Below are 25,283 nucleotides of genomic sequence, written 5' to 3'. Positions count from 1 at the left end.
GCCTTCGTCTCCCTCAGTATTTGAGAAAGTAGTCACATATTGCTGAGGTGCAAACTCTTCCATCGGACGGGGAAGTTAAATGACGGTCCTGGCAGTCCCAATGGGTGCAACAACAACAACAACATGCATACTTCTGTTTTTATTGTCATATATCAATTCTCATTTCATAAAGTATTCCTCAATTAAACTTGTTCAGCTATCAGGCGGGGAACCAGAAATGGTTAACCCCCTCCCCCTTCCCATTCCCCTTCCCCTCCCTTCAACACCACACGAACAAAAAGGACTAATATTAGCACACCATTGTATGTAAACCTAATAATACACTCACTTTATAACTTACAGAATACACCATTTCAAATCAGTCCATTTTTTATTTTTCTCTGTGGGCAGTTTTCCAATCAATAGGAGTCGGCTTCAACCCCCTCCTTAGTAAACCTTTGGTTCCGCACAGGCTACGGGCTGAAAATTGAACATGAACATGTTAGGAAAATACAGTCAAATCCTAACTACTTATTCTTAAACGCAGTGAATTTGAAAGACGATATGATTGATACAAAAACGATCAAAGATCTTTTATAGCGCCCTCAATAACAGATCATTCCTTGAGAACAATTGACGAGAAGTCTGTCCTTCCACTTGGGTCGTTCTCAAAGTCAAAATAATTGCGTTCGTTTTCATAACCTGCATGTAAGATTGAATAGGACAACTTTAAATACGGAACGGAAAATACATATACGCCCGACGAATTAAGTGATATATTAGTAACTGCCTTGATACAATGTAATATTACACTTTACTATGCTATACATGGCGAACAAGAAGTGTTTCTACCGGACGTTTATAATGTACAATGTAGAGTGATTGCGTTATAGTAGGTAAAACGACTGCCGAATTCAGAGTAAATCTTCACAAAGTAAGCCGTTTTACTCCAAATTTTCAGAACAAAATACCTTTCTTATTGACTTTTTCCACCTTCCTGTCAAATTTTCAATGAAAGAGTCTTAAAGGGACCAAACAAACTAATATCAGTATCCCTCGAAGGGTCACTCATTCTGTTTCAAATGGGATCTAGACATACAAGAAGTTGTCGTGATTCTTTCAAAGAAAGACCAGTCCTTTGATGTACAAACTAAAAAAAATATATATATATTTCTATGATCCTGACGTCTTTAGACTGTACTGTACTATTGTGCTTCAAGGGATTATAAAGCTGTGCATGTACGGCGAATTGATCCACAGTTATAATATAGGAAACTAAAGAAGTACTTGGAATTCTATATCATTAATACATTCAGTTCTCCATAAAACAAACCCCCTTTATCATTACCAGTAATGAGGAGTGTAGGCTGAAGAGAGGTATATTAGGCTGCCATACAAACTGTGAGATTATGCAGTGAGCAGCTCACTGCATTAACTCAACAGTTTAGAAAATCTAGCCTATAGGCCTATACCAATCTTCGTGCACGTACCGTATATATGGAATGCACAGTGTGTGTGCGGGACACTAGTTTCTTACTACCTTCATTGACTCACTGTACGTCCTGTTTGCTATCATCTAGTCTCCTCAAATGCACCTACCTCGTGTTATCAAAACCAAACATACTATTGTTGACTATTGGTTATTTTTACGTTACGACGTTGGATTTTGCCCTCATTAATTTAGATCGAAAGAAGACAAAAGTAATCAAGTTAGCTTTGGAAGCCAACTTGAACTAGGGTTCCGTCATGAGGACATTGAAGCTATGATAATCTACACTTTCTGGTTGTTGGAGAATATTCTTGAGAAAATAGAAAGAATATCGCTAGTCTTCACAAGGTAGGTCTACTAATGAAACGTTATTTAACTATTGAATCGTTAATTCAGCTGTGTTCGCTAAACTATCAATAACTACCTCTTGCCAAGGGGCTACATGTGGCATGTATTCTGGAAGGATCGCAGTTTCATCTGTGATAGAGTCGGACAGTTTTGATAGTATTCACTGAGAATAGCTGCATAACTTTCAGTCACTGCAAGTCACAACTTCAGTTGACTCTAGGCAATATTTTTTGTATACCTCATGTATGAAATATAATGTATCCCGTTAACTATTTGGCAATTTAATCTTACTAATATCTGGTCACTGTGTAAGTTAAATTATGGGTAGTAGATAACAGTATGCATGTACTGGGTTGAATGAGGTCAAGTTTTGTCCTTATAATAAATCAAGTCCGGTGAACGTTTTAATACACTTTATACATATAAGGAACCCAGCAAACACAAAACAAAAAAAATAATGTTTTTAAAATATCGGGAAAATATTTGAACAAATGTTATGATAACGTTATAAATAATAATTTTAAAGCCTAAATGTTTAGTCGCTAGAATAGCACGTTAACGTATCCACAACGTTTTGTAACGTTATTTCGGTGTCACCACAACGTTTATAAAATGTTTCAGAGAATGTTGTAAAGACATTATAATAACATCTTGACAAATGTTATGACAACGTTATAAAATGAAGATTTTAAAACATTTTATGTTGAGTCGCTAAAAAAAAGCAGGGTAACGTTTTCACAACGTTTTATATAACATTATTCGATGTCAGCTCAATGTTTTTAAAATGTTGCAGAAAATGTTGTAAAGACATTATAGTAATCTCTTGTAAAAATTCCTGGCGAGAACCTCGCGAGAAACTCCTCGTGAGATTTTGGGCACATGAGAAATCTACATTCTCGTGAGAAAATGTTGCGAGAATCTTCTCGCGAGTAGTTACTCATTAGAGACAGCACTTCTCGCGAGAAAATTTTTCATGAGAAACAGAACTTCTTGCGAGAATTTGGATATATGAGAATTAAATCATCAGGAAAAGCTTGTGAGAAATTCCTAATCTCACGAAAATTTCTGGTGAAATATCTTTGATTCTCTGAGATATTCTTGTAACACCGTTGTTTTCAAGGGGAAGCTTAAAATCACAAAGTTTCCTACTAATTGTCATAATAATATATGAAGGTTCCAAAGGATTTTGACAAATGTTATAATAACGTTATAGAAAATGTCATGACAATCTTAAAGCATTTCGAAAACTTCTGTGAGTATTTTAGACGGGTTATTCGAGTTGTGAATGTAATGAAACATGTGATTCGGTATGATTGGTACTGTTTGGTGCTTCCAACACTACCAGAAAGAGTTAATAAGACTTGAAGGCTTTCTGTACTGTCAATTTATTGTAATAATCACAAATCATAACATTGCCAGAAAAAGCACATGTAATAAAAAACAATCATCACTATGATGATCCACCATCTTCTTCCAAGGAAGGTATTTTCCTCTTCTGTGCCAAAGAAGTTTGGCTCTGTTTGGAACAAAGAAAACTGAACAAAACATGCTTGATCATAGAGTAACACACTGTGAAATGTGGATAGTATATTTGGTTTTGCCTTCTGTTATGTCAAACACTTATAGTGTCGTGAACCCTCATGTTTATTTAATATATGCAGATGTATGTAAATACTCTGTTAACTTTTCCCCTAAATGATTTCCAGGAATGAAACATATATAGTGTGATTGGCTGCTGCTGTCTTGTGACAGAAACATTAAGTTTTGATTGGATGAAAGTATAATGTCTTTTACCTCGTGTATGGCAGTATTGTATGCCAGTCTTGCTGTATACCTTTACCGTGTAAGGTCTCCGTGTGTGAAAGGCACGTTAAACATATTATTACATAGGGTTCAACGTATTAAGTCTATAATCAATCCTGCAAAATAAATAGAACGAAATCATTATATATCTCTGTTGGACTGGTAATTTACGTTTTTCGTGTCGTCCCTGCCACGCGACCATCGAACGGTCCGTGACGGACGCGACATAGTGGCAGCGGTACGTGACCACGACTGATAATATATGGTCTCAGTTGTGATATTCATCCTACATTTACTTTAGTTTAAAGAAACGATAGTTTAATGGAAGCCATTTTCAATTTTCAATTCCTCGTGAAGGACGTGTGAATCTGTTTGAAGGGCCTAACTTAGTTGTCCAACGTTGGGTGTGTTGAGTGTAAGTTGTAACTGTTCCCAGCTGAGATACGTGGAATGTTGTTACTGAGGTCAAGTGTTTCCCGTGGATCACCGAGAAACTGTTTTGGTGTTTGCTTTGAATTGGAAGTGAAGTTCCTGAAGCTGGCTATCTCTATATACGCTAGTGCTTTTTCTGAAGCCTGACGAGGTGATATCTAGTTGCTGACAACTGAGGTACGTTCATGAGCAACGTGTTTTGCAGTGATCTATAGAAAGAAGGGTCTCGTCGACGAAGCCTAGCCTATTCAATGAATGACGACGCTCGTCTAGCCTGTTGTAGCAGTTCTTATCTGGTCTGGTAGTGCAGTGTTTACTGAAGCCCAACGATAGTATACGTACTACTACTAGCTAGTACTAGTAGCACGAATTATATCGTGTAGCTGTAATCGTGAAGACGTTGCCTACGCTGAGCCAAGCCGTTGAATTTGTTATTGACTCTGTGTGGCGAACGAGTTCGAGTTACGACGAAGACTCATTGAAGATGTTCCAACAGCAATTTTTGTGATGGAAGTTTTTAAATCGTTTATAATTCAGGTGAGACCTATTTTGCCAATTTCAACTAAGGGGACGATACGCGAGTGTTTCGTATAGTACGAGAACTGTATGCAGTATCGGTTTCGCGAAACTGAAGAGCCTATACAGACTACATATATTACTATACTGGTGAAGAACACTTATTTGTTGAATATTGCGTTTTGGTAACTTAAGTATTTCATATCTGTTTTAACTTGAACTAGTTGTGTTGCTTAATTAAGAATGAGATAGCAATTAATTGTGGATATTATGTTACCTAATTTTTTTAAATATTGAGTCAGGGTCTATTGCCTTGGCTAGCTATGTGCTTGAGCTAGCCTATTTGCACTGTTAATTTTGTCATGAATTGGACCCATTACGATTGGTATTACTGCTATGCAGTAGTTTAATGGTGGTACTTTGCCTGCTGCTTACGTTTTATTTTTTAATTCTTGGTATCAGGTAGATTTAACATTTAGGCACGACGACAGAGCCTAACATAGAGAAAAGTACTAGTGGTTCATGGGAGGTTCAGCATGGGAATGTCAACAAACATCAGGAGGATATCCCTTCTCAGTCGCCACAAGGAATACCTCCAGGATTTTTAAAAGAGATGTGGGTGGAATATCTGTTTAAAACTGAGGAACTTAGGCTACTGTAAGTCGGAGCACAAACGCCTAGAACTAGAGGCTGAGGTCCAGTTGAGAAGGTTACAATTTGAATGGTAAACCTTTACTAGACACCCTATTGGTGAATCACAATTTGGGAAAATTCCTAGTCTTAATGCCAATGATGATATAGATGTTTATTTTAAAAATTTTGAAAATTTGACAAATATGTGTACATTTTCCTAAACCAGAGTGGGAGGCTAGCCCCTGAATTGACAGGCAAAGCAAGAGCGGCCTATGCATCGCTATCTTTAACGGAAAGTACAGGTAGTGATTATGATACCTTAAAGCAGGTTATTCTGGCCAAGTATGAGGTTAGTGCTGAGAGTTACAGAGCCAAGTTTAGGGCCAGGTACTACAAGCAACGGGATGAAAGCCTGAGAGAATGGGTCAATGATCTAGGGCAACAATTTGATGGGTGGATAGAGTATTCTGGAACAAAACCAGATAATGCTCATGGTATAAGCAAATTGATGGTCATGGATCAAGCCCTTGGTAAGCTGCCCTTAGACATGGCTATATTTTTAAAGGATAGAAATCCAAAGGACACTGCAGAGCTGACACGCTTAGCTGATCAGTTTGTAGCAAATCGGGATGGACCCAACTATTGGAAGAGGAAAGAGATAGGGCGTAATGCTTTAAAGCAGCCGATTGTAGGTACCGATTCAAGTAAGAAACCGACAACCCCATATGATACCCAAACGATAAGGAGGGTACAATTTGTGTTCAGGCAAATTCTATGAAGTATGCTCAATATTAAGTGTCACAAGTATGGAGCACTGGGACATGTTCAGCAATTTTGTCCAAATCAGAAAGATGGCTATCAAACTGATATCCCAAATTACTTGCTACGAATTAGAGAATGACTTTCAGAGTGGATGGCTGAGGCCAATGTAACAGAAATGAAGGGGTGTTATGATAGGAATGCTTCTTACAGGGTATTTGAACCAGGGGAAAATTTTTTAGTTTTCCTGCCGGAGGGACCGGCGAAACTGGATTGTAAGTGGCAAGGTCCCTATGTTGTTCAAAGACGACTTGATGAAGTTAACTATGAAATTTTATACCAAACAAACGTTTCGGCGTAGAGTTGTCCATGTAAACCTGTGTAAGAAGTTTCATGAGAGAGCTGATATTTTACCAGCTCAGTGTTATTTTGTAACTGGTGTCATAGATAATGTATGTACTGGTGCAGATGGGAATAGTGATGATAGCTTACCTTTGATGATGAATGTTTGTTGCAAGAGAAAATGCATTTGCATCCTTTACAGACACAAACATGGCAGGGTATAGACTCACCACATGATTTATTGGATAGACAGTTGGAAGCAATCCATAATTCTTTGCAAAAATTTGTGAAGTTTATTTCTGATGTGCCTGGTAGAAATCTGTTTTTACCTCCATGGTAGAACAATGTTGGTTACTCACATCATAAAGATTTCCAGTGATGCTCAGTGGTATCGTAGTGCTTACAGAATTCTCCATGCTTTAAAGGGGAAGGTAAAGAGTGAATTGGATAGTATGCTCAAACTTGGGGTTATCGAACCTATTGTTTCTGCTTATGCATCACCAATTGTTTGTGTTGTGAAACCAGGTGGCGCAATTCGTATTTACAGTACAGATTTCAGACAGTTGAATGCAGTCACCAATTGGACCAGTACACAATGCCGAGAATTGATGAGATCCTAGATGACATCTCTCATGCTAAGTACATTTCGACTCTAGATTTAAAAATGGGGATTTATCAGGTCCTTCTTGACCCCTTAACAAAGGAGAAATCTTCTTTTGTGACCCCGTTTGGTCAGTTTTGTTACAATGTTTTACCCTTTGGTACATGCAGAACAGTAATAGTATGTTCCAGAGACTCATGGATGAGGTGTTGATGGGTTGTAGAGAATATGCCAGAATTTACATTGATGACATATGTATATTTAGTGATACTTTTGAAAATCATTGACACATCTAGAAAATAGAGTGTGATTGGCTGCTGCTGTCTTGTGACAGAAACATTCAGTTATGATTGGATGAAATTGACAAGTCTTTTACCTTGTGTATGGCAGTTTTGTAAGCCAATCCAGTCTTACTCTATACCTTATCGTGTATGGTCTCCATATGAAAGGCATGCTAAACATATATAACCACTGATTACTGTATATAGGGTTCAAAGTCTAATCAATCCTGCAAAATAAATAGAACGAAATCATTATATATCTCTGTTGGACTGGTAATTTACGTTATTCATGTCCTCCCTGCCACGCGACCATCTAAATCTGCCTTACCGTACCGGGACGGACGCAACACCCTCAAACATTACATGCCATATTTGTAAGGCTTTCTTTATACTATGACATACTACTTAAGCACTGGTCATGCAACTGAAACAGTGAAAGTGGGAAACACATTATCTTGGTCCCAGATGATCTTTGACCTATAGATGCCAAAGACAACAGGGGTGTACTTAATATGGAGCGTTCAAAACCCCATGTATGAAATCTGTCAATTTCTTAAGTATTTTTGGGGGGAAATTTGTCAAATAGCATTTTTTGCGATACCATGTTTTAGTCTTTCACACCCTTGGAACTCTTTTCACCTAATATTACCTTTCAACTCCAACATCCACAATGCAAAAATGCATTTGATCTCTGTTGACAGTAGATGATCTTTAACCTCCACCAACATCAATAGGGTGTTCTACCAATTAACACGGTACACTATATGCCAAGTATGAGACTTGTCAAGACTTGTCAATGTTACCCTTCCTACGATACGGTGTTTACAAGATGTACACACTTCGACCTGTGGTGACCCTAGATGATTTCTGACCTCCACCAACATCAACAGGGTTCTTCTATGGTTGAACCTATTATATTTCAACAATGGAAATAAGCTATGAATATTTTCAACCTCTATAACATATGTCTTTAAAGGAATAACGAGGGCAGGAATCAGAGACAATTTATGTTATTCAGTAACCTCAAAACTCGAATATTAGATAGTTTTGAGGTTACTAAACAATATAAATTGTCTTTGATCCCTGCCTTCGTTATTCCTTTAATTGTTCAAAACTAAATACTGAGGCAAAGTATACAAAGGAACCCCCTCCTTCCCCACCCCATCACCCTAACGAAGAGTACTATTCATTCAAAATGTTTATTCATCACGTAGATGCTCATGTTATATCACAGCACCCAGGTAGTACAGTTCACCTTTTGATATCTCTCCAAACCTCACTGTATTTATTAAGTATTCTGACTTATATGCAAGTTTGAAATTACAATGTGTACCAATAATAATTCTAGAAGTTGCTATATGGTATAAGCAGTATAATTACTGGGATTTTAAAACTTGCGTCCACGGGACGCAACGTCTCAAAAATTGTTTGCGTCGGCTCAGTAAAACTTACGTCTAGGCTGCTGTCTTCCATGAAAACCTCTACATGCAGGAACACGCAATACCTAAATATATGATGACCCTTACAATAAGCTGGCTTGTGCGTAAGGGATGCGTGTATCAGAGATGTTAGCTTCCCTCAAAATTCATAGAATGTCTGAACTCATAACATTTTGTGCTTAAATCAATGAGTCAACATTATGCGATAGTCTCAGAAACAATTCAAAGTGCAGCTCAGTAACATGAATGCTTGTTGTCGAAACATACTGTACCTACACATGGGAAACTAAACGTTACAACTAGTGGCAGTTAAACCAACACACTTTGTGTTCACTGAGCGCTGAAGGTGAACGATAACTATAAGTTAACGGTCACTTTAAGCCAATCAAATCACGGGAAATGTGGATAAACATCATTGGCTAATTTTAGCATGAAAATTTCTGAAGTACAAAAGTTAGCTCTTAAGCAACGTGTCATTGTTCGTTATGATTTTATGTTTTCAAACAAGCATCTGTAGGATTGGGAGAAATTTTGGTTCTTTAGAGAAAAAAAAATAAAGCTGCGTTCATCGGACGCAAGCAGTTTAAAGATTTTGCGTCCCTATAGCTCAAACACTGCGCCCTGGACGCAGAATCCTGCGTTTGTAACAATGCTGTATAAGGTATCTGCAAGTTCATAAAATGTTACATGATGTTACAAACACACCCAAAAATCAGTTTACTCTTTATTTAGTACTTTCTTTAAATGATATATCTTTTTTTGATTTAATAACATTTTAATAATAGCCTATTATTCAAACATCAAGCACAATGGTTTGCTGAAAATATTTTAGAACCATCATCAAAATGTTTTCAGCTTTAAGAAGACAATTTGACGATGTTTGCAAAATGTTATCATACAGTATTATAAAAGATTCTTTAAAAACGTAATGTTATTTTAATAACAGTTTTAGTACATCGGACAAAAGTTTGGTGAAAACATGTTAATGACATCATTAAAATGTTTACCCTTCCCTGCCGTTCGTCCCCCTCTTGCACCCTCCCTCCCTCTCATCCCGTCCAGTTCCTTCCCTCTTCCATCCCCCTTCACCTCCCCTTCCTAGTTCCCTCCCTTTTCTCAAAGATGCTATTGCTGTTTATTTGCTCTTCAGTACTATCTCAAACATTCTTCATTCTTATAGCGAAAGACACCAAGATGGCTACCGCCAAAACAGAGAAAACTTTTCAGTTTGAAGAAGATTTACCATCTTTACCTGTCCCATCTCTTGAAGATTCATTACAAAATTATCTTGACTCAGGTAAGTAATGACGTAAAAAAAGGGGATGGGACGTTGGGGGTTCAAGGAGGGAGGGGCAGTGGGCCAGGCACCCTCTTCTGCAGTTTACTGACCCAGCAGGTACCTGCATGCAAACATAATTTCGCTCGATAACAGAGGTGGAGAAAGTGGGTTTTCCTTACTTGTAGTTTATAGTGGTGGTAGTATTAACACTTAGTTATATTCAGATTTTATGTTTATAAAAAATACAAATATAAATAAGAGTAAAATAACTTTAAAAATAAAAATAACTACCAAAAAAAAACAGTTTGAGAAAAGAAAAAAAACTGCCAAAGACACCATCACCGCTCTAATTTCTGTTTTGTTTTACTCATTAATAATTAGAGTTGAATGGATAAGAAATTTATAGTGAAATTCATAGAAAATATAAATATATTAAAGTATGAAAGTACCGTTGTTCTTTGCTAATCTTATAGCATGCCTTCTATTTTTTTTTACATTATTTCATCTACAGTTAAAGTGGTAGTAACACCCGAAGAGTACGAGAAGACACGAAGAATTGTTAAAGGATTTGAAGTCAACATTGGACCGAAATTACATGCAGAGTTAACGAAACGAGCAGAAAAATCCAAAAACTGGGTGAGGTTTCTATCAGTGATTACATTAAATATGTAATGTTAATCTTTGTTAAGGTTTCTAGTTAGTTGTAACATTTCACTGAATATATTCAGCATGTCATTTATAACGGCAAAAGTACAAAATGCACGTTGTTCAAAATAAGAGGCTGTACCAGTGATGTGGACGTGTGGATGACGGCGTGGCATTTATAGCATTGATGCTTTGCAATCGGGAGGTTCGGGGTTCGATCCCAGACCGGGTCTTATGTAAGGTGGGTTTTACTTCCAAGAGTAATGTACGGTTTTGCCATCTGAATGATGTTTTAAGTTGGAAAGAGTCCAAATTTGAGTCGAAGTGTTGAATTGGAAGACACCCGCTGATGATGATGATGATGATGGTGATGATGATGGTGATTATCGTGATGATGGTGATGGTGATGGTGGTGGTGATGACGTTGACGTTGATGGTGGTGGTGATTATTATTATTTAAAACAACAAAAGCACAAAATGTGCGTTTTCCAAAATAAGAGGCTTGAAATCAATGTTCTATTATTGGGTGGCATAGTAACTAATACGTGTAGTCATATGAACGCCGTTTAACAGTTTATTATAAATATAACTTATTATTAGTATGAGAAGTCATTTTAAAGTTTTATGCTTTTATTTATGATATTTCTTAATCAAATTAAAAAGCATGTGCATTGTTTATGATTTTTCTCTTATTTTATAATATTTCTCGAGCAAAATCACGGAAAAGTAATAATTTTGATATTAACCATTTTTATCACTCTTTAGTTAGAAGAATGGTGGGAAAAGTTCGCATACCTCCAATCGAGGGAACCAGTTGCAGTTTTGAACGGCGCTACGGCAATGGACGGGGTTAATATGAGTATGTGGCCTCCACGTGACGGAACACAATTAAAGAGGGCGTCCCAGGCTATTTGGGTCGCTAGCAAATACTTCTTGAAGCTTCGAAGGTGAGCTTATTTACACTTCTGTTGTAAAACTTTTCAAAGCTCATAAAAGTAACGATATACATAAACGGTTCTTTGGCATATCTCGGATAGGACATTTCTTCACTCGTTACCATTTTGTCCTACAAATTTTGTCTTAGTATAACAGTGTCTTTGTGATAGTGTAATTAGAAGAATAGTTCTGTAGAAAGTTAATTTTGGTTAATTAAAGTTGAACATATCCTTAGTATTCTTGATATTAGTATTATTTGCATGCAATTCCTGTACATATAGTACAGGTGAGAGAGACTCGTTAGGGCCCAATGGTGGGGTACTTATTTTATCTCATCAACATTGACCACATACATAAAATAAAAGATGTTAATTTTGTTTGATAATTACAGGGAAGAAGATTCTGTTGACAGGGCACCTAATGGTAATCCCATTTCTATGCACCAGCTGAGGTCTTTGTTTTGTTCCTGTCGAGAGCCTGGAGTAGATTGTGATAAAATGAGAAGATACTTCAAAACTGGTAAATAAATTAGTATTAGCTTCTAAAGCAGACTGCTTTCGTTTCGTTATTTAAAGTACATTCAAGTATGATCCGGAACCCTGGCGGGAGAATGGTGGGGAAGGGGGGGAGGGGGCTGAGGGTGTTCTGGTTTTCTTCTGGCTACAACCTCAGACACGGTGTCAATTAGGGGGACCTTGAAAATATGGGATTCATAGTTTTAGTGTATTCTTAATCTACTGAAGTAACAATGAAGACTTCACTATACAATTTATTTGAGATTAATATTGATTATGCAGTTACATTTCATTTGTAATATTTATCATAAACAGCAAGCGAAGGTCCGTGCCCTAATCACGTGATTGTTCTCTGTAATGGTCACATCTTCAGACTGGAAGTTTTTAACGAAAAGGAAGGGCTTTACGGATCAAATGAAATACTCCGGTAAGTTGATCAAAACAGGGTCCCCGTCACCCTGGTTACGAGTGTGTTGGCCGAGAGATAGTAGAGAGGAAGGTTTGGAAGGCCAAACGTGGTAATTGCATATTTCAGACCAATAGTATATCGTGTAAAGTTTATGTTGTAAAAAGGTTTATCTTACCTGGAACTGTACCTTTGTATTTCTATCGTCCCCAAACTCAACCGTCCCACCGTTCGCCCCCTCCCCTCCGTCCCCTTCCTCCCTCCCTACCCTTACTTCCCTCCCCCCACAAACTACCCACTCTTGCCATTTCATAATCAATCAAGTTTGAAAGAGCCAATTTACTATTAGCTACACACGGGGTTGTAGCCAATCACCTAGAGATTTGAAAATATGTGCCCTGCCATCTTATTTATCTTAGTCTTTCTGTTGGCAGTGAATGATTTAATGAAAGTTCCCGTGCCGTTTCCGTGCCGTTTCTGTGCCGTTTCTGTGCCGTTTCTACTTTATATTAGAAAACTTAAACGTGTAAAGATCCCGTTCTATTCTGCCGCTCACTATATGGTAATTTTTCTGCTGCCGGGATTATCAGTTAGAAACCAGGAACTGTCACACCAACATTTTATTCGATAAAACCCAACAATCGGCAAGGTGGTCTGGTGATTTCAATAGAAATGGCCATTTGGCTGGCAATTTATATTATATATCATTTATTAGTACGCGAATTACCTTACGGAAAAACTAAGTAGAACATTGTAAAAATAAATTGTATATTTCAGGCAGCTGGTTGATATCAAGAGGAGGTGTTCGCCTTGGCAGGGTCAGTGTATTGGAGTACTCACTGCTGCCAAAAGAGACCAGTGGGGAAAGGTAATGGAAACTTGTAACATAATGACGTCACTGTCTCTCATAACTTTCGACCAATCACAACAATGACCAAAAAAATATTTCAGATATTTATGAACCACGAGTTTTGCTACACGTTCGTTTGAAGCAAAATGTGGCGTATGCCAACAACGTGTTTTGTTTAAGACTTGAAAGAATATTCACAATATTTTAGACTTCGTAGTAAAGGATCGCAGGTTCCACAATTTATTTTTTGCATTACATACAAGTGATGAAATGAATATTTTCGCTGATTTAGGAGAGGGTGGAGAAGGAAGAAGAGTGGGTCGAGTGGGGTGGGAGTCGAAAGAAAAGTGGGTGGGGAGGAAACGAACAGAGTGTGAGAGGGAAGTATAATATTGGGGTGTGTAAAATGAAGAGGATTGTGATAAGATGGGGTGGGAGGAGAAAGAAAAGTGAGGTGGGAGTAGAAGGAGAAGTGGGTGGGGGGGGGGAAACGAGCAGTGGATGAGAGGAAGTACAATAGTGGGGTGTGTAGCAGGAATAGGATTGTGATGAGGTGGTGTGTGATGGGGTTAGAGGAAAAAGAAAAATGAGGTGGGAGTAGAAAGAGAAGAGGGTGGAGACAAGGAAGAAAACTAGATGGGAAGGAAACGATTAGTGAGTTAGAGGGAATTACAATAGTGGAGTGTGTAGTAGGAAGAGTATTGTGGTGAGGTGGGGAACATTAGTGGGTTGGGAAGAGGATGTCGAGTGGGGTGGGTACAGTGGGAGAAGGAAGAATAGTGGGTAGTCTGATATCAAGCCAAAAATTGATGGTATTCTCACTACATCACTCTATTTTTTGTTTGAATAATCGGCCAAGCCAAAAACATTATGACACTAGTTTTTTTGTGTGTGCTTGAATTGTTTCTTCTTTCTTCGAATTTTAGGCCTATAATCACATGTGTTCCCTTAGCAACCAAAATGCAGACCACTTTGAGGTGATTCGATCGGCCATGTTTGCTGTGGCATTGGACGATGAGACACCAAGAAGTCATATACAGGTATTTGTATACCATCTTACAAAATCAACTTTAGCAATACTTCAAATAAATATAATGCCAGAAACTGTGTAGCCAGAATTATATGTTTGAAATAAATACTTATACAGAATAGACTGTAATACCCAACAGAATAGTGACATTTAAAATAAAAAAATAAGACCTAACACAATTACCACTCTATATATTGTAAAACTGAGACACCAAAGAACCCAAAATATGCAAAATTGTATGTATCAATAATAGTTCTCTACAGTGGATGAATCATTTGTACATCATGACAGAAAACACAATGATGTTAATAGCTCAATGGTCATTTATGACGTAACTAACTCCTCTGTGACCAGATGCATTCATAAAATTGAACAAAACTTGAAAATTATATATATATATCTACGATAAAAATGCTATAAGGAATTGATGCCGTAGTTAACTCCTCTGTGACCAGATGCATTCATAAACTTGAACAAAACTTAACAAAACCTATGCACGATAAAAATGCTATAAAGAATTGATGACGTAGCTAATTCCTCTGTGCCCAGATGCATTCATAAAATTGAAAAAAGAATTAAAATATATATATATCTCTACGATACAAAATGCTTTAAAGTAATTGATTTTCACAGAAATATGCAGACATTTGTCAGCATTGTTGTAAGTAATGAACATGGGGACAATGGAATATCCCTTTAAGGTTTTAAGTACAATGGTGTTTTCCTAAGATGATTGGACATCGGAAGTTGCTACATATGGAGGAAGACACCGAAATATCCTTTTAAGTATAATGGTGTTCCCCAAAGTTGGTTCGACCTGGGAGGTGTTCAGGTGGACAACCAAGTCTCCAGATATAACCGACTATCGATACTTTCTTGAGAGTTGTTTCACGATTTTTTTCTAGTCTTTGATTAGCAGACCAACTTCTTGTCCCTCTGGATTATTATCTCCACCGCTAACATCTCCGCTATTGGCCTACGGCCTGTTCAGTTTTGTAAAAGGAGCTTGCACAACTTTATATAATGTTTTGTTGTATCTAGGGTATGCTGGCTGGTGTAGGTGGCAGTAATGTGCAGGACAGATGGTACGATAAATCCTACGTACAGGTTATATTTGAGAGCGGCGTCTTTATATACACCTCTGACGTAAGTAGTCAATTAAATCAATTACCCCCCTACCCCCCCCCCCAAAAAATATAGAAATAACAAGGTCTCGTGTTTCTTCAACCAAAGCTTTTTTTAAGATTATCTCGCATATGCTAGTTGATTACTGTAATATGTTAAAGTTAGTCGTTAGTTGCCTAAAATTTTAGTTACGTTTTTGCCTCAATTTGGTGAAGCTTTTAAGAGCAATCAAAATATTAAACTTATGCAATATTAATATGAACCAAATTGTTAATACATAATTTAATTCTTATTTCTCATCGATTAGATGCCATGATATCTGGTATTTTGAAACCCTGTTTTGTGTTATGTGTTTTTCACGTTTGTTTGCCTTTGTTTGTATTTACATACAGCACACAGCTTTCGATGGCCTTGCAGCGTTTAAACTTGCCATACACAACCAAGGGGAATACAACGTGGCCAATATAAGATGCATGGTAACTTTCATAAAATAAAATAAGGGGCGATATTGTACAATGTTCTTCGTCGACGGTGCGCACTGCCACGTCTGGGTCCCCCTCCCGATAGGATAAATTTGTTTTTCAATTTTTTGTAATCTCTTTGAATCTTTGCTCCATTTATAGTTTGTTCCCAATTATGAATTTATAATGTAGCTATTATTTTTGCTTCATATTTTACTGCAATCTCTTCTATTTAATTTTACTTGTAACATTACACAAATGCCCCCCAAACTGCCCCCCTCCATCGGTGGCCATCAATCCACAAATTTCACTCTGTGAAACAATTGTGCCGTGTCTATAGCTGTATCCTCACTGACACGGTATAGTATTTCACACATAAACAACAAACTGATCCTTGCAATTTAGTTTATATGAATACAGATGGCGTACCCAGCATGGCAGATGTGTAGTGAATACTTATTGGTACTCGTGTTATAGCATAGTTATATGAACTCGCACTACTGTATGCAGGCGCGTATCCAGGATTTTCAAACCCGGGGGGCGCGAATTACTATCTAAGCGGAGCGCCACCATCGGTTGGCGCGCAGCGTACAAGAAAATTTCTTGTTTTGATACCCCCCAGATCACCGGAAACGGCACTTCTCAGGCTTGAAATGACCAACCAATGTACACTTTTTGCCTGAGAACCAAGTATTTCCTAATAGTTTTTTCCCATCCATAACCTTTTTGAAGATTGTCAACCCGGCACACATCATGTTCGACCTGATCGCATCTCCTGTGGGTCTTTGCTTTTGTAGGTGAGTCTACGTCGCGGCCCACAATACCCGTCAGCCCCACTTTTCAAGGTTTTAAGCCCCGTATTTGTTTAGAATTTGAAAATTCACATTTCTCGTGAATAAACTCACTTGAAAACATACCCATAATGTTGTACAACATGTCATCTATGGACAACCAATATAGAAAAACTTCCTTCAACCCCTAACAGACCGGTCAAAATTGCACGAGTAGAGGGAAGTGTGATGCAGAATGTTGGTCAGAAATTTTCGAAAATTCAGACACAGTTAATTTATTGGTGTATAGAAATATTAAAACCTCTTATAACGGCTATTATAAAACTTGGTTGAAGGAAATGAAAAAATAGCAGATATTTCCTTCAACCGAACACTACACACATAGGCGTAGGAGGCGCGGCGGCAGTGGCGGAGCTAGGGGTATTGGTCAGGAGGGGGGAGAATGGTCTGTGGGGGCGCTTTCGACACTATCTAAGCGGAGCGCCACCACTGGTTGGCGCGTAGCGTACAGAAATTTTTTGAGTAAAGATACTCCCTAGATCGCCGGAAATGACCCTTTTCCGGGCCTGGCTAATTTGCAGATAAACGAAGAATAAGGTGTCATCGCCAAATTACACCAACAAAATGTGAGAAATGTCAATAAGTAGATGAGAGCGCAATAAAAAAGTCAATAATCTAGAATAAGTAAAAAGTGGTAAAGAGCTGAAAAAGGCGCCAGCAGTCCATTTGAGTCCGTCAGGGGGGGGGGGCATCCGCCCCCTGACCGTATGGACGCTCCGCCACTGCGCGGTGGGGGTGCAGCCCCTAATTTGCCATTACTAATGTAAAAGAGAGTTTTGACATAATTGGACCTCCATGTTTTTTATACATCTACATGAGACATGTTGTTGTTTACATTAGCATCCCGCGGTATACTGCGCAATTTGAACGGACCGAACGGTACATGATGGCATGCGATGTAATAACCGATGCTTGCTTTTATGATATTGACATGAAGACGTTGAACGCGCAAATTTTTGGTTATTTTTTCAGGCAAGTCGGACAGTTTTGAGGCTTTTCATCCTGGAACGCCATTTTCATGCTCACTGATATGATGTGATATCTGCTGTTTGCGTTACAAATTCGAACACGAGGGTAGCGAGGAATTTGCCAAGGGAGGGGCGAAGCCTGTAGGCAAATTATCTAAGCGTAGCGCCACCATAGGTTGGCGCGAAGCGTACAAGAAAATTTTGGCCGAAAATGCCTCCCAGATCGCTGGAAATGGCACTACCCAGGACCATTTGTTAGCGCGAAGCGTACAAGCAAATTTTGGTCTCCCAGATCGCTGGAAATGACACTTCCCAGGCCTTGTAAGTTGCATCTAAGCACTTTCTATTTTGAAATTACTTAGCGATATCATTTACAAAAATGCTGAATGGGGGGGGGGGGGGGCGGGCGGTCGCCCCCATCCCAAAATGCGTCATGTTCCCCGACGACACGGTCGAGTTCGAGACCAGCCACAGTTGGTTTCATAGCACAATTCTACACACGCGTTATGATAGACCATATATAGTATATATATAGATCATTAGTGAGAGAGGAAAATGGAAACGTCAAAAAATGGAGTTGTCGGTGTAAGGGGTAGGGTGAGGCACACTTTTACGAAATCATTGATCCGTCACTGGCTACCCTTCAGCGCTGTAATGATGTCACTGTTTCTCTTTCTCTTCCCGGTGTCTTCGCGTTTTTCTTTTACTCCCTCCTTTTCTCCCTTTTCTCTCTTTCTTCTTTTTCTTTTCCCTTCCTTCCTCTCCTCCTCCTCTTTTTTCCCCTCTTTTTTCCTTTTTTCTTCTCTTTTTTTTCTCTCCTCTTTTTCTTACCCGGGGGGCGCGCGCCCCCAACGCCCCCCCCCCCTGGATACGCACCTGGTATAGGAGCAATTTGAGTCGTATAGAAATTAAGTACGCATTGGTACACACAATGTTATTTAGAGCCACGTGCATGTACTACGAAAAAAATTCTACTTGCAAATATGTACTCGTTCTGTATTGTACTCTTAGTACCAATCTGACCCTAGCAACATTCCTTTCTAGACTGTGATTCAAATTGGACTAACGATTTCCTCCCCTCATTTTGTAGGGCAGCGAAGAAATTCACGAATCGAGGGATATGCCGGAAGAATTGATTTTTCAAACTGATGACAAAGTTGAAGAATACAAACGGTTAGCTGTGGAAACTTACATGGAACACGTAAGAGTGACGTCACTTAATTCTGATGATGAATCATAAGAAAACTACATTCATATAACTATAAAAACAACAATATAACCAAAATCAATAATTTTTATTTTTTTCTGAGTTTTTCTTTAATAAATCTTTGATTACATATATCGAAACTTTCAAATCCAATATAAAATGTTATTTATGAACGGTACCTTGTCTTTAGCCGAGTTCTATTTACTCATCTGATTACGCAATATACTCATTTTATTTGGAATATGGCATATTAGCTTTCTTTTCAATTTGTTTCTTTTGACGAGATGGGATGTGGAGGCGAAGGGGTGTGAGTGGCGGGGGTGGGTGATTGGTTGTTGATATAGATCTCAGACCGATTGGAACATGTAGTCAAATATGCATTTATCTCAAATATGAAAAGCTTCCAGGAGTGAATACCGTAAACTAAGCTCCAGAACCAGAAAGGAAGAAAAAACAAAATTAAAACCCAAAGAGAGTCAACTAATGAATTGTCAGAAATTATCAAATTTGTCATTTAATTAACTTAAGTTTTCCTTTTCACGTAGTCTTCAACCATTGATATGGTTGGCAGCCATATTGACTGTGACCGAAAATGGGTGAAGAGCAAAGGCTTTTCTCCGGACGCCTTTATGCAGATGGCGATACAATTATCATATTACACCAAATATGGAAGGTATGTTTACTCTTTTCAAAGACGCAAAAAACTAGAAATCTATGTCATGGCATCAAATCCCAAACGAAAGTTTTTCATTCAGATATCAATTTCAAAAAGTTTCCTTAAGATGTAGTTTGGTTATGAACACATACCAAGGGGGGGGGGGGTTAGTCCATTTCAAATATTGAAAATTCTAAAGAAATAATTATATTATTTATTTCTTAATTTTACATTTTCGTTTAGATTTACACTTAAAGAAATGCAAATGAAGAAACTGAAAAAAAAAACATTTTACTTGATTTCTCGATATATTTGATATCACTAAAGTGGGACATGATTGATGTTTGAAATGAGTAGGATGGGTTGGGGGGGGTTGGGGGGGGGAGGCGTTGAGGGTTAGGATGTTACTCATAAGGCTGAAGAGGGCAATGAGCCTGTTCTGAAGCCCCGGGTACTCATTAGAATACCAAAGAAAATATAGGATAGAGGATAATGGGTTCTCATGTTCATAATTCACATAAGAGAAATTGAAAGGTATAAGAACTAGTCTCGATAAACTCCCGCCTAACTTTCGAAAGTCTCGACTCTAAAACAAGGACTCGTAATTTGTAAAGAAAAGACACCAGACTTTTTGTAAGTCGCACTCGATCCCACTCAAAGTGGTTTTCAATTTTTAGGGCAACCGTTAGATATATTATTCTGTTCTTTATTTAGACCAGGCACGTGTTACGAGACGGGGGCTACGGTCATGTTCTACCATGGACGCACGGACACTATTCGTACCTGTACCGAAGAAATGATTGATTGGTGTAAAGCGATGCTGGACAAAACAAAATCTGTGAGCAGTTTGATGATTTTTGACAGAAAAAAAGAATAGGAAGAATTCATTAAATTAGTTCTTTTTTGTTTGTTACCTTTATCTTGATTTCTCACAAAATAAACCAAATCAGTGTGTGTTTTTCATACTTTCATACAATACATATATATATATATATATATATATATATATATGCGCATGAATATTTTTTTGAACAATTTATAGATGGCGCTAAATAACGAGAAAAAAAATGTTTCTTCAATTGGGCAATATAAAACATTTTTGAAACCGATTAAAATGTATTTCTTTTTTTTTTATTCTGTTTTATAAAGAGAGGAGAAAAAATTGAGCTAATGAAAGCAGCTCATAGCAAGCATCACGAGATAACGTTACAAGCGATATCAGGTGGGGCGTTCGATCGTTACCTGCTGGGATTATATATAATATCACAGGAGATGGGTTATGACGTACCAGAGATATTCCTAGACGAGACATATACTAAAAGGTGAATAGCGACCTCTTCTTAAGTAAACCTATCACTTCCACGCAGTAAACTACTATATTTGTAATATTGTTTACCACAAATCCTCCATTGACTTGTACACAAAAATGTGTCGCCTTTTTTAGGTAGCAAATCAATCATATATATATAAAAGTTTTCAACTAAATTCTCCTATACCCACACATATAATAGTTGATGACTTGGTATATAATGGCATATATATATTTTTTGTATTTTACATAAAGTTACCCACCATGCCCGTATAGATCTTGAGCTGGAATCCTCCTGATGTTACACCAACAATCTTGAAGTTCTTTAACGTACAAGCATAAAACAATTAATCATGCGTTAATATAACAAATAAACATATCCTTAATAAACCGATCACGTAACATGCAACGATTAACGAGAAACAAAATATCAGAAAGTTTCAATTTGAATTGTAACAATTTACAATTTTACCCAAGTTACTCGGTTACCCAGGCATGTGACATTTTCTTAAGCAAGTTGAAGAAATAGTTAAATAAATTGAAGTAAAAATGTTAATTAAAATATGGTATTTGACATTTTACTTTCTTCACCCCCAGTGGAGGAGGGGGTAATTTCGTTTTGTCGACTAGCCAGCTCGGTCGTTTCTATCAGCTTGGTGCTGTTGCTCCAATGGTGAAGAATGGTTACGGAGTTTTCTACAATCTGCTAGCAGAAAGGTATGTATTAGAAAGAAAAGAAAAGCCTCTACCGCCCTCTCCTTAAAAACATGTAGTTTTGTCGTGTGGTAATATTCATTGAGTAATAATTGACATTCTTAAAATTTCTGACCAGATTTCATGTCAATTACATTGGGACTGACTCAAAATTAAATATGTCACCAAAACAGAACTAGTATTGTTCGATACAGGTGTCAAACGCCTACAGTGGAACTACGACCTTCCTTACCGGTTTCGAACCTCTGGACATACAATCAGCGACCATAGCCTAGTGGTAAGGGTGTCCGCATAAAAAGCGAGAGGCCCGGGTTCGAATCCCGGTGGAGGCTGGAAGTTTTTTCACTGGTCTTGATTTTCCAACTCAATACGATTTGATTCATATATATATATATATATATATATATATATATATAACAAGGAAGGATCAGGACTGCAAGAAGAGTGCTCAATGCTAAAAAAGCAGAGCCTAAACATATAAGTAAATGCCTTGGTAAGTACAGCTGTTACTCGGAGTTTCACGCCCTTAGGGTGGCGATCGTCAGACAACTGAACAAATACTCGCTGCACGAATATATTCTATGGGGAACACGAACCCTATTTCTTACGTGCACGGTTCATTGGTTTGAGCCTATTATATATATATATATATAAATACACATATATATATATATTTTTATATAAAGTTATTTATGATTATTATATTTTTTTATATATTCAGATACTTTGCTACTGTTGTAAGCTACAAAACCTGTCCAGAAACAGACAGCATGGAATTCTTCGACCAAATCAGACACAGCTTAATGGTTATGATACAACTGCTAAGAGAAGTGCCGGCTAAACTATGAAGAGATGAACACAAAAGGCTTCTTCTCAAAATGAAAGAGAAAAGAGAGAGAGAGGGAGAATGATGTTATGAAATCCTTCGATCAAATCAGAAAGGCTATATTGTTATGGAGACTAGATAGTATAAAATGTGAACGTTAGACCCTTCACCTCAAAGAGTTAACAATGGATCGAAAATGTATATTTAAAAAGGGGGATCATTGGTCATATCAAATGTAGAATGAAGGCAGGCTACAACCAGAACAGTTGAATGCTCATGTCACCTTCATTACGAGAGGTATAGTGACGAATCTGTTAACATGAAGTTAAATTATCAAATCACACTCAAGTGTGTGAGGATATCAGAAAAATCGAGAAAAAAGCGACGAATGCTGAAGCAGTTAACTCGGAATATTTACAGTTACGATATAGGAATGTAAGTAAGTTTAACATATTAACAGATTATATTTCATTAAATTTCAAGCTATAGCAAATTAAGTTTTGCCGAAAATTCAGAGTTCTAATGTTTAACCTTTTTTTCTATTAATGACGAATTTGGAAGGATTGATCTGAAAAACTTTCAAAAATAGACCTTAATATTACTGTAGGTCCTACTCTTTGCATAGCATATATCATTCTTGAGTTGTATGGCTTTGTTGTACATCGCTACCTTAGTGAGATAGTGAATACGATAGCATACATTCTTGATTGTATAGCTATGTTGTGCACCGCTACGTTAGTCAGGTACTGATTATGATTGTATACATTCTTGAGTTGTATAGCTTGGTTGTACACCGCTACACTTAGTGAGGTAGTGAATACGATAGCATACATTCTTGAGTTGTATAGCTATGTTGTGCACCGCTACGTTAGTCAGGTAGTGATTATGATAGTATACATTCTTGATTGTCTAGCTATGTTGTGCACCGCTACCTTAGTGAGATAGTGAATACGATAGCATACATTCTTGATTGTATAGCTATGTTGTACACCGCTACGTTAGTCAGGTAGTGATTATGATAGTATACATTCTTGATTGTCTAGCTATGTTGTGCACCGCTACCTTAGTGAGATAGTGAATACGATAGCATACATTCTTGATTGTATAGCTATGTTGTGCACCGCTACGTTAGTCAGGTAGTGATTATGATAGTATACATTCTTGATTGTCTAGCTATGTTGTGCACCGCTACCTTAGTGAGATAGTGAATACGATAGCATACATTCTTGATTGTATAGCTATGTTGTGCACCGCTACGTTAGTCAGGTAGTGATTATGATAGCATACATTCTTGATTGTATAGCTATGTTGTACACCGCTACGTTAGTCAGGTAGTGATTATGATAGTATACATTCTTGATTGTCTAGCTATGTTGTGCACCGCTACCTTAGTGAGATAGTGAATACGATAGCATACATTCTTGATTGTATAGCTATGTTGTGCACCGCTACGTTAGTCAGGTAGTGATTATGATAGTATACATTCTTGATTGTCTAGCTATGTTGTGCACCGCTACCTTAGTGAGATAGTGAATACGATAGCATACATTCTTGAGTTGTATAGCTATGTTGTGCACCGCTACGTTAGTCAGGTAGTGATTATGATAGTATACATTCTTGATTGTCTAGCTATGTTGTGCACCGCTACCTTAGTGAGATAGTGAATACGATAGCATACATTCTTGAGTTGTATAGCTATGTTGTACACCGCTACGTTAGTCAGGTAGTGATTATGATAGTATACATTCTTGAGTTGTATAGCTATGTTGTACACCGCTACGTTAGTCAGGTAGTGATTATGATAGCATACATTCTTGATTGTATAGCTATGTTGTACACCGCTACGTTAGTCAGGTAGTGATTATGATAGCATACATTCTTGATTGTATAGCTATGTTGTACACCGCTACGTTAGTCAGGTAGTGATTATGATAGTATACATTCTTGATTGTCTAGCTATGTTGTGCACCGCTACGTTAGTCAGGTAGTGATTATGATAGCATACATTCTTGATTGTATAGCTATGTTGTACACCGCTACGTTAGTCAGGTAGTGATTATGATAGCATACATTCTTGATTGTATAGCTATGTTGTGCACCGCTACGTTAGTCAGGTAGTGATTACGTATCAGATATAAAAGTGAAATAAAACAGGGTAATTTGGTCAGACAATTATTTGCAAGCGTTAATAATTAAAATGAGTCAGATGAGACAAAAAAACACAATGCATCAGTCAATTAATTTAATATTTGATAAAGTGAGATTAATTTTAGTACGTTCTGATAAACAGTCGTCCTTTGAAATATTACTATTTTAAATAAATATCACTAAAATAACCTACATGAGGAGGGAGAGCGGGTTGGGGTGGGATGAAGTTGAAGAGAGAGATAATTAGGGATGGGATGTGGGTAACCTAATTGTAATAGTCAAGGGAAACGCAACACTACCGAATCTACTTGAATGTTTCACGGAGTTTTCACTTTGTTTTGTAATTTGTCGTTCATCGGTCTTGTTCACATCTTTTCATCTAGTAATTAACATTCATACTATATAGTTGAAAATGAAAACAATAAATTATTATGACATATTGTATTCAACATTAATGTAACTTATCAAGTTTATCAGATAAACATAATACGAGACAACCAGGAATACGGTCAATGGTCACAGTGCGTGTTAATACATGAAGCACAAGTTACTCACAGTTTACTAAAGTATAAATTAATTAATTTAATCAATTGGATCGCATGATCAAATTTGAAGATAGGGGAAGTAGAATAGGGCATGGGGAAAGAGGAAGGGGCAGGGGAAGGGAGAGGGGAAGGGGAAGGTGTGTGGGGAACTTGACTCAACACCTTATGTCTTATGCCATCCTTTATCAATT

At 37.6% G+C, this 25,283-nt stretch overlaps 2 protein-coding genes across 4 annotated transcripts in view; both read left to right on the top strand.

Annotated features, from left to right (window-relative positions):
- Window positions 1-1,617: 1,617 nt before the first annotated feature.
- LOC139983215 (peroxisomal carnitine O-octanoyltransferase-like) lies at window positions 1,618-23,255 on the top strand. 3 transcript variants are annotated; one of them, XM_071996615.1, is made up of 16 exons: window positions 1,618-1,816; window positions 9,803-9,919; window positions 10,413-10,537; window positions 11,312-11,493; window positions 11,874-12,001; window positions 12,313-12,424; window positions 13,181-13,271; window positions 14,180-14,293; window positions 15,325-15,429; window positions 15,801-15,884; window positions 18,779-18,889; window positions 19,441-19,568; window positions 20,265-20,388; window positions 20,700-20,872; window positions 21,457-21,576; window positions 22,295-23,255. In XM_071996615.1, the coding sequence occupies exons 2-16, from the start codon at window positions 9,817-9,819 to the stop codon at window positions 22,419-22,421; spliced, it is 1,827 nt and encodes a 608-aa protein (XP_071852716.1). In that variant the 5' UTR covers window positions 1,618-1,816; window positions 9,803-9,816; the 3' UTR covers window positions 22,422-23,255. The 3 variants fall into 3 exon arrangements, with proteins under 3 accessions (XP_071852716.1, XP_071852717.1, XP_071852718.1); XM_071996616.1 differs by lacking the exon at window positions 1,618-1,816 and adding an exon at window positions 4,406-4,588; XM_071996617.1 differs by lacking the exon at window positions 1,618-1,816 and adding an exon at window positions 4,582-4,717.
- Window positions 2,291-25,283, top strand: part of LOC139983217 (uncharacterized) — a 54,716-nt gene continuing 31,723 nt past the window's right edge. Inside the window, exon 1 of the mRNA XM_071996619.1 lies at window positions 2,291-2,300. The gene's annotated coding sequence lies outside the window, so the exon portion shown is untranslated. The remainder of the gene's footprint in view (window positions 2,301-25,283) is intronic.

This window comes from Apostichopus japonicus, chromosome 16 (genome assembly GCF_037975245.1).
Source record: "Apostichopus japonicus isolate 1M-3 chromosome 16, ASM3797524v1, whole genome shotgun sequence".
Lineage (NCBI taxonomy): Eukaryota > Metazoa > Echinodermata > Holothuroidea > Aspidochirotida > Stichopodidae > Apostichopus > Apostichopus japonicus.
Note: the sequence above shows the minus strand (reverse complement) of the source record. Positions and strands in the feature narration are given on the sequence as shown.